We start from the raw sequence: 17496 nt of genomic DNA, 5'->3' as shown, positions 1-17496 counted from the left end.
CTGAATTAAATTAGAAGAAAAACTACTGGATTCTGTAGCAAGAATTCTTAGTAGACGTTTAGGACATCACAGAATCGCCCTTATAGACCCCTACTATTTGAACTCTTTGTCAACTCAAATTGTCTTTCCATATTCTCACGCAAAATCCTTCAATTATTGTTGGACTAACGGGCCGTGCTCTGCAAACTCCACAAGGCTATGAAAACAAACTTGAGGTCTATAGAAGGTTTCAAAAAAATTGGGTCTGATGTCAATCGTTAGGGACAAAAAAAATGAATGGCCTATTTTTATCTTTGTTCTTCCTTAAACAATTAATGGATATTTCTTCATCATGGCAGGCCACCAAGCCCTTCATTAAACAGTAAAATTGTCACTAAATCACAAGAAGTTGTATTACCATTTCAAAGGTAGCCGTCAATCTGCATCTCTGTCAATCTTTGAAGGAAGGGCCATGTCGCCCCACTGCAACTCTACTCTACCAGACATTTTTAGTAATTTATCAGTGTGATACTCTGGAGGTAAGAACAAGGTCTTTCAACCTCATTATACTGGCCTTTCATCACACATTCACTGACATCTTTAAAACATGCATTCTCTCTCTCTGTCTCTCCCGGCCGCCCGATGAAAGAGGTACACTGCTACTTTTCATTAATTTCAACAAACACAGCCAATTGACCTTTCCCAGGCCAGCCCCGTGTAGTTATACAAACCATTAATCAGAGATTATGCCCCCAAATCGAGCCACGTCACTGTCTTTAGTCTTTATGATCTTCTCCCTGTGACAGACACACTTGCACACACACACACACGCACACACACACACACACACACACACACACGCACACACACACACACACACACACACACACACACACACACACACACACACACACACACACACACACACACACACACACACGCACACACACACACACACGCAGCTATGCTACAGTACCTGTTCAGTATTAATGATGCTCTTTAACAGGGCCCTGCGTTACATTACTGATTCCTATCAGCTCTACTGTAAGTCACCTCTGACTGCTCCAGGTGCTACAGGAAGAGTTTTATCGGGGACGATTAGAGCCCAGAGCAACTTTTCCCAAGACCGCGTTTTATCTTTGATATGTATAGTTCATGTGCATGTTCTCTCTCAAACCTCCTCCTTACCCCCGGGCCCAGTCAGTCTCTGTAAGTCCTCGGCTTGGTGTGACAGTCTTACAGTGTGAACGGGAGTAAGGGATGCAGGGACCCTTTTCCTCACAGTAAAACCTGTGTCAGCAGGAGAAGTGCTCAAACCAACCTGGAGTCGAGGTGCACATAAGAACAGAGGCGGACCCTTATCCTTCCAGTAAAACAAAAAAAAACGTTTCCTCCCTTCTTCTTTAAAAGTCATTGAAGAAAAGTGTACAGTACCTCTGGTGACAGCTGAAGGTGAGAGTTTCCTCGGGAGGTCAGTGAAGCCGTTTCCATCCAGACCAGAGCCTTTCTTCTCTGTGGTCGTCGGGGCCGAGGTCTCCATTCTGGACATCAGAAGCTCTGAAGGAAACGACATGAGGTGGCATTGTCATTATCATATCATCGTATGACATGTATACATAGTAGGCCAGTGATATGTATACAGCAGGACACATTATACTGTCGGCCGCATCCTCTGAGGAAATCCACAGTTTTTTTTCGCAACACGTTTGAACATAAGGGTGTATTATTCTTCGCAAGCGAGGCTGAACAATCAGGTCAAATAGCGCTGGATGAAAAGATCCACAGTTAAATCAACTTGGATGCCAGCCAGGCTAGTGTACGCCAAACCACCTTTGGAGACAGCAAACCGTAGCACGAATCACTGGGGTCCTGGAAGAAAGCAGCAACTCAAATGAGACTTCGCTCAGGACAAAACCACGACATGTTTGCACTGCAACCAAGGATAAGCGGCTAGGTTCAACAAAGGTAAACAAGCGGCGCGCTGCCTGCCAAGTCATTCTTCGTTTAGATGGCTGTTTGAGAGACAGTCAGATTTGCACACTGCAGGCTGGCCTCAGTTCAGTTGATGTTGTAGTTTGCTAACACCTGCTTTACACAATATAGGCAAGATTCTTCCTTGAACGTGTTCAAGTAGTGTATTTAGATCGTAATGGCTGTCTTATTAATAAGACTCCTGCCAAGACTAGGTGTAAGTGGGGTATGTGGGAGGTATGTGGAGATGGGGGAGGAGGAGCGGTAAAACTGTCCCTCCTCTGACGTGCTGCGACACATGGTCGTATCTTCCCCCAGCGTAGACTGGCCGGACAGACGGGAGGCAGAGGAGACAGAAGAGCCAGGGCTATGGGACGCTACAGGTGTCAGACACCACACTGACAGATGGAAACCAAGGTAAACAAATGACACGCTTGATCTCTCCTGTTGGTCACCAGGGCCCTCTCCTCTCCCCTCTCCTCTCCCCTCTCCTCAACTCCTCTTGTTCTCTCCACTCCACTCCTCTACTCTCTCCTCCCCTCTCCTCGACTCCTCGTTCTCTCCTCTCCTCTCATCTCCTGTCCTCTCCTCCCCTCTCATCGACTCCTCTTGTTCTCTCCTGTCCTCTCTTCCCCTCTCCTCCCCTCTCCTCAACTCCTCTTGTCCTGTCCTCTCCTGTCCTCTCTTCCCCTCTCCTCCCCTCTCCTCGACTGACTGATGTTAACTAATGAAAACCAAAATACACCAAAGGACTGGCTGACAGGGGCATGAATGAATGACACGACACTAGTGCTCTCATGTGCCACATTTACCACCTTCCCCACAAAGCAGCATCAGTGGAGAAAAAGGGCCCCTGGCCCCCCACACTTGCAAGACTGTCTCATAAAGACACCACAGCAGTAAAGACAGTAGACAAAGCTGTCCATCAGGCCTTTACCTCCTGCCAACCCTCCCAGCTTGTTCAATGGGCAGTAAACTGTGTTTTAACAATGTAGACCTACAAACTCACTGTCTGTCCGGGTCTGTTTAACTGTTTCCCCATGTCAACTGTTTGTGACTCAGTCTGTGAAAACTAAATGGGTTCTCAAGAATGGCACAAAAAGTTCAGTTCATGTCAAGTGTGTGTGTTTGTGCATGTGCGTGTGCATGTGCGTGTGCGCGTGCGTGTGTGTGTGTGTGTGTGTGTGTGTGTGTGTGTGTGTGTGTGTGTGTGTGTGTGTGTGTGTGTGTGTGTGTGTGTGTGTGTGTGTGCGTGCGTGTGCGTGCGTGTGTGTGCGCATTCGTGTTCATGAGTGTGTCTTTATGTCAAGATATGAATGTCTTATCTTTGAGAGTCGTGGCTAAATCTGTTGATGGTAGAACCAATAAACCATACCTTTATTAAAGTTGAAAAGCTAAATAAATGTGAGGGAATAGACGAGTATTATTTTAGAAGCTAGGAGATGGTTAATTACCATGATAATAAACCCAGCAGTAGATTTAGATACACAGCTGTGAGAAATAATGAACTTCTACCTCCTATAGTTAACCGCCATTACCTTTAAACACGACACACAATGATCCATTTAACCGTGAAAATCGAACAATGCAGAGTCTAACAGAAAAGGTTATTTATGACAGAAGAACAGCAACTCCTCAAACTACTTTCCCATTCAGCCTCTGTCTGCGTGTTGAAACCAATGCCTGTTTGTTTTAGCACCTCGGTCTTGAACTGAAGTTCCCTCCAATACGGTTCAGCTCTCATTTCCTTTCAGGAGCTCTGAGAGGAGAAGAAGCTCAAGCAATTTTGTACAGAGTATATCCCATGTGTCTCTAAACCCCCACCCTACTAGATCTACAAAGGTAAAGATTTAATGCGCTGTGTTCTGTTCCTACTCTTCAACTATTGTACAGTTGAAGTCTGAAGTTTACATACACCTAAGCCAAATACATTTAAACTCAGTTTTTCAATTCCTGACATTTACTCCTAGTAAAAATTCCCTGTTTTAGGTCAGTTAGGATCACCACTTTATTTTAAGAATGTAAAATGTCACATTCCAAGTGGGCCGAAAGTGTACATACACTCAATTAGTATTTGGTAGCATTGCCTTTAACCTCTTACTCCTACCCCCTACTTTTTCGAACATTCTGTTAAAAATCGCGCAACATTTCAGCGCCCTGCTGCTCATGCCAGGAATATAGTATATGCATATGATTAGTATGTGTGGATAGAAAACACTCAAGACATTTATAAAACTGGTTAAATCACTGCTGTGACTATAACAGAACGTGCGCTTCATCGAAAAGTGCAGGAAAATCTGATCACTGAAAATGGAAATAAATATCCATGCGCCACTTCCAGGAATTGTTCAAGAAGAACCGAATTAAATGAGGCCGAGGTTGCAGTGCCTACAGCTTTCCACACGATGTCTAGAGTCTTGTCATTTGATTCCTTTGATTCTTGGTCAAACCGAATTTGGGAACCATTCCCTCCGGTCTCCGACCTGATGTTTTTGAGAAATATCCCGACATTTTTTCCAGGCGGACACCTATAGAATTTACATCGCCTCCTGATGAATTTTATCGCTTATTAACGTGTACTAATACCTAAAGTTGCATTACAAAAGTATTTCGAAGTGTTTTGTGAAAGTTTATCAAAGTCGACTTTTTAATTTAAAAAATGACGTTACGTTATGAAAGCCTCCCCTATTTTTTCGTTTATCACACAGTCTTCATAGATCGATATCTAGGCTATATATGGACTGATTTTCGAAAAAAGATCAGTGATTATGGGACATCTAGGAGTGCCAACAAAGAAGATGGTCAAAGGTAATGAATGTTTTATATTTTATTTGTGCAGTTTGCAAACTATGCTAATTATTTTGTTTACGCCCCTGCGGGTTTTTGGGGTGTTACATGCTATCAGATAATAGCTTCTCATGCTTTCGCCGAAAAGCATTTTAAAAATCTGACTTGTTGCCTGGATTCACAACGAGTGTAGCTTTAATTCAATACCCTGCATGTGTATTTTAATGAACGTTTGAGTTTTAACTAATACTATTAGCATTTAGCGTAGCGCATTTGCATTTCCAGATCTCTAGATGGGACGCCTGCGTTGTTTAACTTGGGTCAAACGTTTCGGGTAGCCTTCCACAAGCTTCCCACAATAAGTTGGGTGAATTTTGGTGTGTAACTGAGTCAGGTTTGCAGGCCATCTCTAGGAGGTTCATCTCTAGGAGACAGAATGTGTCTCCTTCCTGAGCGGTATGACGGCTGTGTGGTCCCATGGTGTTTATACTTGCGTACTATTGTTTGTAAAGATGAACGTGGTACCTTCAGGCATTTGGAAATTTGCTCCCAAGGATGAACCAGACTTGTGGTGGTCTACAACTTTTTTCTGAGGTCTTGGCTGATTTCTTTTAATTTCCCCATGATGTCAAGCAAAGAGGCACTGAGTTTGAAGGTAGGCCTTGAAATACATGCACAGGTACACCTCCAATTGACTCAAATGATGCCAATTAGCCTATCAGAAGCTTCTAAAGCCATGACATAATTGTCTGGAATTTTCCAAGCTGTTTAAAGGCACAGTCAACTTAATGTATGTAAACTTCTGACCCACTGGAATTGTGATACAGTGAAATATAAGTGAAATAATCTGTCTGTAAAGAATTGTTGTAAAAATTACTTGTGTCATGCACAAAGTAGATGTCCTAACTGACTTGTCAAAACTATAGTTTGTTAACAAGAAATTTGTGGAGTGGTTGAAAAACAAATTTTAATGACTCACCTAAGTGTATGTAAACTTCAGACTTCAACTGTGTATTTAACATGGCCTCGGTACTTATGAGTCATTGTAGTTTCAAGTCATTGAAGCGTAATAATCGGGAGACTGTCTGAATAAGATTGGAATGGAAAGATGTTCCTCTAAGAGACTGAGAATTGATTGAGTACAGTACAATCTAGTTAACCCTCTGTCCAGTCCACTTCCTGTGTGCAAACTCAAGTAGGCAAAACACAGCTTCAACCCTCATAGCTAAACCAATGGGGACGTTCCTCTTGTTGTTCTAATCCTCCTTTCACTAACAAGGTCTTAATTCCAAGAGCAGATATGAACGAAATGTAACAGTATAACTTTAGACCGTCCCCTCGCCCATACCCGGGCGCGAACCAGGGACCCTCTGCACACATCAACAACAGTCACCCACGAAGCATCGTTATCCATCGCTCCACAAAAGCCGCGGCCCTTGCAGAGCAAGGGGAACTACTACTTCAAGGTCTCAGAGCAAGTGACGTCACCGATTGAAACGCTATTTAGCACGCACCACCGCTAACTAAGCTAGCCGTTTCACATCCGTTACATAAACATTAGCCATGATCGTTAGACCGTTAGCCATAGTTGTATGAAAAAGAGTCTTGGACAAAAAGTATTGTATCATATGGTTAATTATGAGCAACAGAAATATCTGGGTGTATTAACTGTCGTTCTGAGTTACTCTGACTTACATGTATTTTTCTTGTGAGAAACCCAGAATAAAACCTAGGATTCAAAATGGCCGTGAGAGAAAAGGGTATTCCCAGTGTCTTGAAAAATGAATGTCTCTGCATTCCAGGTGCTGGTTTCCTGCTTTACCGGAGCAGAGTGCAGTTTGGCACATCACAGAGTATTACTTTCCGCAAACCATCACCACGCTTAGTTATTACACCGCGAGCTGTCAGCCAAACAAATGGCTGTGACTGAACACTGAAAGGTCACGGTGGTGCAGTAAAATCACAGAGCAGAGTCAGGCCCACTACCGAGCCTCTCTCTGAAGGGACTGAAGCCCGGGCGTCGGGCACTTTCTTGAATTTATGGTTACATGTCCCCCCCCCCTTCTGAAAATTTGTAAATCTCGTAAAAAGCAGCCCACATACTGTTTATGAATATTGGCACAAGTAGGGAGATCACTTGTGGTGGCGTTTGAATATGAAAAATCTTTACTATTTGGCTCGCTGTATGTTTGCAACGTAGACTATATGCAGAAAATGTTCAAGTTTAAACGGGGTTGTTGTGTCTAACAACGGAGACCAAACCATTTGAATTAGGTGAAATCCCCTCTCAAAAGGCCCACCAAGGATCTTCTGAGAACACTCTCTGAGGAGTATAGTAGTCACTGGATGAGTCTCTAGCCTAGAAACGTTTCATTACAACAAGGGCTATCACAGACACAAGAGCAGTGGCGTGTATTCAAGGACGCCAAGGGAAGCCGGGCATCCCCCAAAACATTTACCATGACATTTTTTCGAAAACCCACCATTAAATAATGTATCTTTTGTCTCTCCGTGTTTCATAATATTCCTTCAATTTGCAAGAGGCCGAATGTATCTCACCAGAGAAAGCATCCGAGCGAGCGAAAGAGCGCCCCTCTGTCTCTGTACGTGTAGGCCATCTATCTGATGCTGTCTGGTCAAAAAAGAGACGGACATTGTTGCCACCCGTAGCATTGAATTCAAGGGAAGCCTGCGAGCATTCGGCCTCCCTTGATAAAAATAAGTTATAATAATAGCCAACCAGCGTTGAACTAAATTGAGAGAGGTCAAACGTGAATGGTCCTGGCAAAACCAAAACAATAAGTGTCAAGGGAAGCCAGTTAGGATTTGGCTTCACTCCAATCACGTCACATCGAGAGCATACGTCATTGACAGAATCAACTTGAATTGTTGCATCTTGTTGCGTTGTTGTCCGGTGGCTAGCTAGCTAGCTAAAATTGGCCCTTTCTAAATTAGCCATGGATGGAGATAGGGATTTGGACTTATGGTTTTACTTAATTCTCAATACTGGCCAATTATTATAACATTGGTTCTGATTCAACCATAAATTCAAACATTGTGCCCCTGGCCTGAGAGGATGGAACAAAAAAAATTGTCACAGATCACAGATCGTTCTGTCAACATGAAAGAGAGGAGGATGGTATTGGCATTTCTCTACATGTAGGGTGAGTCAACGTGTTTTTTCGCGCACACACACACACACACACACACACACACACACACACACACACACACACACACACACACACACACACACACACACACACACACACACACACACACACACACAGAAATCAGAACCATGGACAGCCACATCATATTTAGCTTACGTTGATTGGACTAAATAGGTTTTGGTATATTTTAGATGTCACTGTATTAGACTAAGCATAGGTGATTTGATGGTGTCGAAATATTGAAGTTGAAATGGTGCTGGAATTAGTGGCGGCGGCTCATGTTTTCTTTGCAACTTGCGGTAACTCTGTGGTTCTAAATCAATAGTTGTTTAGTCGTCCGAAAATGTCAAAAACATGAACTTAATTGAACGTGCTGTAGGTCATGTAACTGTTTGTGGACTTCACCGAAAAGAGGTTGCTCTCCGGTTATGTGATGAAACACAGGTGTGGTTGAATTTATTGTGTCTTCTTAATGTCTCAGCCTTAGGCCTATATATCACGGTGTCAAGGCATATGAACTAACAGGATATAGAGCAAACAACACAATTATCACAACACATACAGTAGGTTGTAATATGGCTTTTTTCCCTGGCTTTGCTTCCCCGGTGACTTTACCCACACACTGCTACCGCATAAGAGCAGACCGGAGCCTGGGAATCCACACTGAATCACCGCTATTCACTATCACACGATACATATCATGATTATTTCACTTCAATTGGTGTTTCACTTCCATTAGTGAAGTGAAACGAAGCATGATTCAGTTAAGAATCCTAAAAGTCACAGTCCTCATGCCGAGAATGGCTGAGACTGAGTGGTCCTGAGGGGCAGTGATGCTCCTCTGTCTCTCTCTGTCTCTCTGTCTCTCTCTGTCTCTCTCTCTCTCTCTCTCTCTCTCTCTCTCTCTCTCTCTCTCTCTCTCTCTCTCTCTCTCTCTCTCTCTCTCTCTCTCTCTCTCTCTCTCTCTCTCTCTCTCTCTCTCTCTCTCTCTCTCTCTATAGGATCAGAGGAGACTGGTTGGTTGGCTTGTTGTGGTCAGACGAAGCAGAGAGGAGGCGAGACGAAGAGAGGAGCCCCGTGGATAAGAAACCATCCCCTGCCTGTAAGTATAGTATCCTGTGGGCGATCTCTTCAGGTCCTGGCAATGTCGTACAGATGTTGAGCTTACGGCTCCAACTCCACTTCAGAGGAGAAACCACCTACTAGAGGATTTAGCCTGTCACCGTGACTCAGCCCAAAGAATGACTGCTCCTCTCTCGTCTGCTAGAGATAGAGGCCTCTTCAGGCAAAGGAGGAGGAGGAGGAGGCACTCGCATGACTAACACAGATTCACTGTAGCAAACAGGGCTCGCTCCGCTATGTGTACTGCCCAGAGCAACGAGGGTTGCGCCCTGGGCCTTCATATCCCTGAGCAACAGTGAAGTGGCATGTGGGCATTGATTAACCACTTGGTATCACCACTGTCTTTGCATCCAGAGGCCAAATGGTGTGTTAAACCGTGTTACACACCTCATGTTTTACAGCCACAGTTTGGACTCCTTCCGTCATCTCTGCTGTTGGCAGCTGAGGCTCTAAAAGGGTGAGTAACTGTTCATCACTAAAACGTCACCCTGATCAGCAACGCCCTGATCTCCCTATTTAGCACAACATTAACCTCTTAACCAACCAGTAAGCTCCTGCTCAGAGGAAGCTGTCGCCATGACAGGGAAACACCACAGCCAGAGAGATCTCTTCAAACACCCTTAAGCCATGGCTGTAACCACTCTCCAGTCCACCAGCCACAGCTGCCAAACAGCGGCATAACAGAGTGAAACACACACAGCTCACCTTAAAATCCATGCAGTACTAATGGCCCAGTGACCCCAGCGAAGCTCTGGTGCTCAGTGTGAAGGCATGAGGGCCCACGGGATGAAGACTGCTACTTCCCCCGACAGTCCTTGGCTGTGTCCCAAGTGAGACCCTACTCCCGATATAGTGCACTACCCTATGGGCCCTGGTCAAAAGTAGTAAATAGGGAATAGGGCGCCCCTTTAGGATGCAGTCCTTGACTTCAACAGGGAGGAAGGAGCAAGGCCTCAGAGGGCCCACGGAGAGCCTCAACCAGATCCTGACCCTGCGCCTGATTGTAGGAGCTGGGAGCTGAGTGTGCTGCCTTGTGGGAGAAGATGGTAAAGGGGATTGATTGCTAAGGGATAACACATGGGCTGGGTGTATACCACATGTAAGACAAGCCCTGTCCTGGGTTCTCTAGTCTGTCAGTAAGGAGTCTGTGGCTTGGCAGCGTTTCAGCTCTTTTCCAATGTCATCACTTGTCGCCCTGATCTAATACAGAACCCCTACAGGCAGGATTTGGGTTGCCTGCTTTGAAGCTATTCAGCGCTGACAAATAAGTTATCACATCTCAAGTTTCTTCCCTTGCCATGGCCAAATCATGAATGCACTTCTTTAAGCGAAATCAAAACGACCCCTTACCCTCTGACACCATTCAAAGTCCACTGATTCCCTGGCTCCAGTCACTGGTTTTAGGCTGCATTTGAAATGGTTGGTGTTGTTGATTCTGCTTACTTCTTTTCACTGCACGAGGACATTTTTATTTCTATCTGTCTCTCTCTCTCACACACACACACACACACACACACACACACACACACACACACACACACACACACACACACACACACACACACACACACACACACACACACACACACACACACACACACACACACACACACACACACACACACCCTGTTGCTGTCAAAAGGAGTGAGGAGAGATCATCAGGGTTATAGCTATACCTTCAGGAATGAATTAGCTGGTGTATCAAAGCAGAGCCATAGGAACTAAGAGTCCCACTACATTAAATACAGTACTGAGGAGCAGAGGATGAGAGGAGGAGAGAGGCCCATGTCCCCTGTGGCCCTCTGGTCCGGACCTTTGATTTCTCGTGTGTGTGTGTGTGTGTGTGTGTGTGTGTGTGTGTGTGTGTGTGTGTGTGTGTGTGTGTGTGTGTGTGTGTGTGTGTGTGTGTGTGTGTGTGTGTGTGTGTAATCTGTGATGCCATTGCATGAAACGGAGCTCTGTTTTCATCATGTATAATTGCATTTGTGTTAAAATAGATTTTTCTGCATATGATACAGTATCTTAGTATGAGGGGCACAACTGGTTGGGATTGATTAATAACAATTAGAATATAGATTATGCAAAAACAAAGATATGTGAGAGAGAGGGAGAGAGAGAGAGAGAGAGAGAGCAAGAGAGAGCACGAGAGAGAGAGAAAAGTAGAGTAAGAGAAAGAGAAAGAAATCAAGAAAGAGGGAGAGAAAGAGAGAGAAATAGAGTAAGAGAAAGATATATATATACTGTATATGGAGAGAGAGAGAGAGAGAGGCTCAGTGAGCACAGCCTTGCCATTGAGAAGGGTAGACATAGGAAAACCTGGCTCCCTGTAGAGGAAACCTGAGACAGAGCTGCATTTCCTGAGAAAATGTAAAAAATATAAAACAATTAGAGTGTCATTACCCCAAATTTGAAAACCTAGTTCAAGGTTTCAAAGACCTCTGTGATGAGAGTAGGCTACCAGTCCTGTTGGGGGAGGACGCAGAGACCTGTGGGTTGGCAGCGCACTACATTGCTGCCTGCCATAAGATGAGGGACAGTGTTTGACAGACCAATCAACCTGCACATGTACTCTACTGTATACTTATTGTTATTGTTCAGTTATTTTGACCCTTGGATATTGTTGTTACTGTTGTCCCGTTGACAATTTTGATTCTTATTATTTTCATATTGTAAATATCCAAGGTAAGCTTTGGAAATATGTACATTGTTACGTCATGCCAATAAAGCTAATTTAATTGAAATTGAGAGAGAGAGAGAGAGAGAGTATAGAGGCAGTCTGATCGAAATAAATTAAATAAGTATGACCTGTATATATCTACAGATTGAGCTGAGACTCTTAAAAGCTAAAATTTGAATGTGTTGTTAAGATGGTCTTATAATGCAAGATACATCCCAGCTAGCACATTTGATTCCTTGGAAGTTGTGGGAACGTACATTTTTGGTTTTCCATTGATTCTGGGAATGAAACCATAAGTTTCCTGACTGGTAAAAGTGAACGTTTTTTAAATGTTCTGAGAACAGAAGTGAAAATTTGGCCTGTTCTGGGAAAGTACATTTTTAGGTTGCAGGGAAGTTCTTGGAACATTTTACGGTGGTTCCCTGAAGGTTTTCCTATTGGTTTCCTATTATTGGTTATTTGAAGATAATAATTTAACGTTCTTAGAACATGTTTCAATAAGACTTAAAAATACTGCTAACTTGAGCTAACAGTTTTGATCTCTGACAGAAATTAATCTGCTTAAGTATTAATCATGCAAACACATGTATTTGTTTTTTTATTGTGGAACGGTTTCGGGGAGATTCGAACCTATAATCTTTTTTACTCATACAGAGCTGGTCATTTTTGTCTATTCAAACAGACCTCATTTCAAAGGAAACAAGCACTTATAAGATCAAGTGTGGCCAATTAGTGGGCGTGGCCAACACTTCTGAACACATTTAACAAGATAGAGGATAGAGAGAGATTTGAAAAAGTAAATGTTTTAAATAACATTCTTAAAACGTTCTTTGAATGATACTAACGTTTTCTTGTGGTGGTCTCATGGAACATTTTCTACATTTTCTGAGACCACGACTTTAAATAAAACCATGACGAAACCTATAGAAATCGTTATGCTGAATTACTCAAATTGCCGCACAGGAATTTTCTCGGAACAATTTGAGAACATTACTTAAATAGAACCATAAGGAAACATGTAAGAAAAGTTATGCTGAAGTACTGAAATTCACACCTAAGAAACATGATTGTTATGCATTAGCTGGGCACCCTGCACCATTCCCAGAACATTGTGGGAAGGTTGTACGCAAAATAACCATAGGACAACCACACTCTCACCAAGCTCTAACAAACATATGGTTCTCAGAACGTTATGTGCTGGCTGGGATATTGGCCTCTTTTTTTTAATAACATTTTTTCAAATGAAAGAAAACTTATATTAGACAAGGCAGTGTAACGAGCAGATAAATAGTTGATGGAGGCTAAGTTAAACAATGGAATTAAACAAAGTTTGATTAATATTCAAATTCCCTCCAAAGATAGCAATTGGTTTGACCTGAGCCAGATGTGATGTGGTGTTGAGAGGAATAGTGCAACAATGTTCACGCCTTTGTCTGAGCCAAAGCTGTAGAAACAGCCAAGCTGGATAACGGTATAATACCATTTACACAAAGGTGAAAATTCATGGTATTAAAACTGACAGTTTCAAACTTTGCGGTCAGAGTTTTCCCTCTGAAACAGAGGAAAGCATAGTTTACCCAACCTGACAAAATCGACTCACTTCACATGATGTAATCCATAAGGACTGTGCCGTAAAAAAATATGTGAGGTGAGCCACTGTTTTTTAGTGGTTCTAGTGTTGTCCCCTTAGGACAGAGACAGTTAATGCTGCCTTTGTCGATAGAGCCATAGTGCACGCACACACACACGCACGCACGCACGCACGCACGCACGCACGCACACACACACACACACACACACACACACACACACACACACACACACACACACACACACACACACACACACACACAGCCTCCAGGGCAGACTGCTGTGGTCAGGGGCCTCTCTGAACAAACCAAAATATTAGTTTTATGGAGGGTATGGCAGCAATTACTACTCTTTGCTGTGTGGGAAGAAGGGAACCTCTGAGAGAGAGAGAGAGAGAGAGAGAGAGAGAGAGAGAGAGAGAGAGAGAGAGAGAGAGAGAGAGAGAGAGAGAGAGAGAGAGAGAGAGAGAGAGAGAGAGAGAGAGGAGGGGAGAGTAAGTAAGCATTTCACTGTTAGTCTACACCTGTTGTTTACGAAGCATGTGACAAATAACATTTCATTTGATTTGAGAGAGGGATGGGGTTACTCATGTGATGGGATTTAGTGTAGTTTGATTGTAAATTCCCACTTCTTAACAGTTGGACATCAGGTAGCATTTAACATTTGAATAAAATTAACGATAACCATATATACTGTAGGTATCTCAGAGTAATTTCTCATCTTTTCAAACAGGCAGAAATAAGAATAAGGTAGCATCCAATTGGAAAGCTTATTTCACTACATGGTAATGCAAACGGTCTAAGCCTTAACCAACCTGTTATTTCTAGTGTTTAGCCAGTGGCATTTCCTTTCCTTTGCCTGAATGATTTCCTAGGCCAGATAGCTTCATTGGTGCTGTGTTCTTGTTTATTGGGGATAAGATACTTTTCAATCCTCTCAGTGGGGAGTTTGACTCACTTTTCATCCAGGCATCTCCCCTGCTCCTCTCTCGCTCTCCTGAATACTAGACTCAACTTCTATTCCACTTTTTCAAACCCTTAAGAAACCAGGAAGTCCCTCTCTTTTTGGCTGCGTTGTTTGGAGAAGAGAAAAGCTAGCAGAATCTATAAAGGCGGTGTGAAAACGGCTGCAGAATGGCTCTGCTTGGTGAGTGTCCATGTCCCAAATGACACCATATTCCCTATCCAGTGCACTGCTTTTGACCAGGGCTGGATAAGATGCCATTTGAGAGGCTGAGATGAAAGTGGGGGTGGGTTGATGACCGCAGCACCAAGCCTCAGTCCCCTTTGAATAATGTGAAAGGCCCATCATTTCTTTAAACCTTTTCAACTCTTCGCTGCCTGACTGCTGGAACTCTTCATTCTGCACAATAGAAAATGCACAAAACCTTTTTTTTTCTAGTGCAAATGAACTAAACCAACCAACAGGACATTCATGTAAAAACACACACATTCCCAGGCCAGAACCAACTCTGTTTGGAAACAGAGAGTGGTAACATATTAGAGGAAGGTATTGATTTATTTAGAACCTTTTTTTGATATTACTCATCTTCCTACATTTCGATTATAATGCTTATCTCTATTAACAAGCACCCCTAGCTTATTTTCTCTCAAATAAAAACAAGACTATTAGCAAATGCATCTTCAAATGTTGTTTCATGTTTTGATTGTAATTTATTCACACATTGATAACACACCAGGGAAACATTAACAATGAATATTAATTGCATCCATTGAAATGCACAGCAATGTAGATGTTCTGCATTGAGTGTGACTGCTAATGACTCTCAGTAGTAAACACACACATTTTCTGCTAGTTGGATACCATTCAGATGCAGGGGATTTCGGAACGGTATCTTTCAATCGAGTAGGCTAAAGTCACGAAAGCTCAAGTTAAAGATAGAATCCTTCATTGAAACAATAACAAAGCGAACCACCAGACTCTGTTTTGGTAAAAAGCTGAGGGATGGGCCTGGAGACATGTAACCACGCTCAAATTCATATTCACAGCTATGGATGCAAGGACTGACCATCCATGATGTCAACATTATAGTTTGAACCATGTTCTGAGGTTTTACAGCGTCTGTTTACATTTACATGATTTACAAATATAGGGACTAAATATTGGACTAAAACACGCTTATATTTGGGGTTATGATGGGGTACGACAGTTGAACTAAATTTATATTCTTCAAAAATCAATGGGTATATCATTAAAAAAGAACGATAAGTACATTTTTTTATGTAGCAATTAAGGATTCTCGCTATGCAACCATAGGGCTATGATGTCTCGTGCACAGCTCTGAGCGCATCTACTGACAATAGATCAAGTTGCAGCGCAGCGTTTGTGACATTCCAATGTGAAGTCAGTTAAGTTGAAAGTTGTGATGTTTCAAGTAACTCCGAATGGGACGTTTTGTCTATATCTATATGATTCATGTTCCCACTTTTCATAGTTTTGTATTTATTCTGTATGGTCAACATTCCAAAGAAAACGCTATTTTAATAGGTTACGTTTTAAATACCCTTTTAGGCAATTCAAAGTAACAATTTCAAATTTGCACTGAAATGAATATTTCAAATGATTGACTAGCCTATTCACAATACGAATAATATTCTAATAATTAATAAGAAATATGATTTCCAGAGTTCATCATCACATGCATGTCCAGTCCACCTACCTCAGTGGTGATGCCTGTAGTCGGTATGGTCTGACCCGGTGCGTCTCCTTCGGTTCTGTTTGCCCACTAGTTCTGTACAAGCAACGCGTTCGAAGATTACCGTTAGGTCAAACTTTCTCGGTCAAAAAGCAAGAAGTAACAAACTCCTTCCAATGCAAGGATGAAATCCATAAGTTATATTCTAGTAGCCTAAACACGATCAAGACTAACTACATTCCTCTTCCCAACTTCTCCTAAAGTTCACCGTAAGACTTTATGTGTGTCGACTCAACTTTTTTACAATCCATCACCGAGAATAAACGAAACAAGTTTTTGAAATCGATCCTCCCTTACTAAGAAAACATTGCACGATATCGAACTTTGTAGCCTGAAGAGGTCTAAAAGGTTTGAGGGTGGTTCGTTCTTCGTCAGAAATGTGGTATTGAGACGCCAGGCTGGTATGTTTTCAATCTGGTTCTCTCTCTCCCCCCTCTCTCTCATCTCTCACTCCTCGCTAGCTCTCTGGTGAGTATTACCATTTGCTGTACCAGATGGGCCGGGCTAGCCAAACCAACTAAGGCTCAAGGTTTAGGGAAAAGTTGTGTAACGTTTCACCATTGTTTAATATTAAGAGTTTGACCTGCATCCAAGCTCCCCATAAGGTTTTAGTGTCTCAGCCAATTAAAATAGACATGTTTTAAATATACTTATATGTATATTTTTAAAACATATTAGACTAGGGTTTGTATGTGTAGGATATTGTATGTGTAGATAGGATTTAAAAATACGAAATATTTGCATAATAATAACATTACATTTAGATAAATGAACAAACTTGAGTCATTTTGTGTGCCCAAATGTATGCAACGTTTTTATCCTCAACAGTAAACAACCAACATCCTTACCACCCGAATTCCAGCCCTTCTTATTACCTCGAAGTGCAGACACTGAAACGCGTGTAGCCCCATTTAACTTAACGATTCATTCAATTAATTACATACATTATAACAAATATGATCATTAATGCCTATTTGGAATATTGGAGCCAAGAAACAAAAATCTGCCATAACAAGATAATTACCCTAATGTATGCCATAGGTATTTAGTCTTACTATAATTTATTAATAATGTATTCATTTTGACAATCATATCCATGCACGGCATGTTGTCTATCCCAATTCTCTAGAGCACCTGTGATTGGATTATGTTTTTTGTTGAGCAGTTATTAATCAATCGAACTAAAGATATTGGACATTTGGAGAATATAGGCTTGTGTAATTTCTAGAATTGATTCTAACTCAAATTGTATGATGTCCCTCCCTTCTTAGACCATTGAAATGTTATTATTTACATGGCAGAACTGTATTTATTGTGTATAGGCCTGGTGGTCATTGACATATTTTCCAGTAACTGCCGTGGTTGCTGCAGACAGCACAGAACGGGCCCTTTTCCTTTCTAACCATTCAGACGAGTTCCAGTCTCAAATTCAGTCAGTGTTCCAAAAACAAGCATACAGGGAGGCCTACGGTCTGTCACTT

The 17496-nt window shown here is 42.4% G+C and overlaps 1 protein-coding gene across 2 annotated transcripts in view; it reads right to left on the bottom strand.

Moving 5' to 3' along the window:
* LOC118363159 (zinc finger protein GLI2-like) overlaps positions 1-16491 on the bottom strand; it is an 88930-nt gene extending 72439 nt beyond the window's left edge. Inside the window, exons 1-2 of one of the 2 annotated variants that reach the window (XM_052488548.1) lie at positions 15980-16491; positions 1414-1536 (exon numbers count right to left, since the gene is read on the bottom strand). In XM_052488548.1, the coding sequence (XP_052344508.1) occupies positions 1414-1470 (57 nt within the window). In that variant the 5' untranslated portion in view covers positions 1471-1536; positions 15980-16491. Of the gene's footprint in view, positions 1-1413; positions 1537-15979 lie in introns of those variants that run through there. The other variant, XM_052488547.1, reaches the window with a different exon arrangement.
* Between the last annotated feature and the right edge of the window lie 1005 nt (positions 16492-17496).

This window comes from Oncorhynchus keta, chromosome 30 (assembly GCF_023373465.1).
Source record: "Oncorhynchus keta strain PuntledgeMale-10-30-2019 chromosome 30, Oket_V2, whole genome shotgun sequence".
In the NCBI taxonomy this organism is placed as follows: domain Eukaryota; kingdom Metazoa; phylum Chordata; class Actinopteri; order Salmoniformes; family Salmonidae; genus Oncorhynchus; species Oncorhynchus keta.
This window is presented reverse-complemented; position numbering and strand designations above follow the sequence as displayed.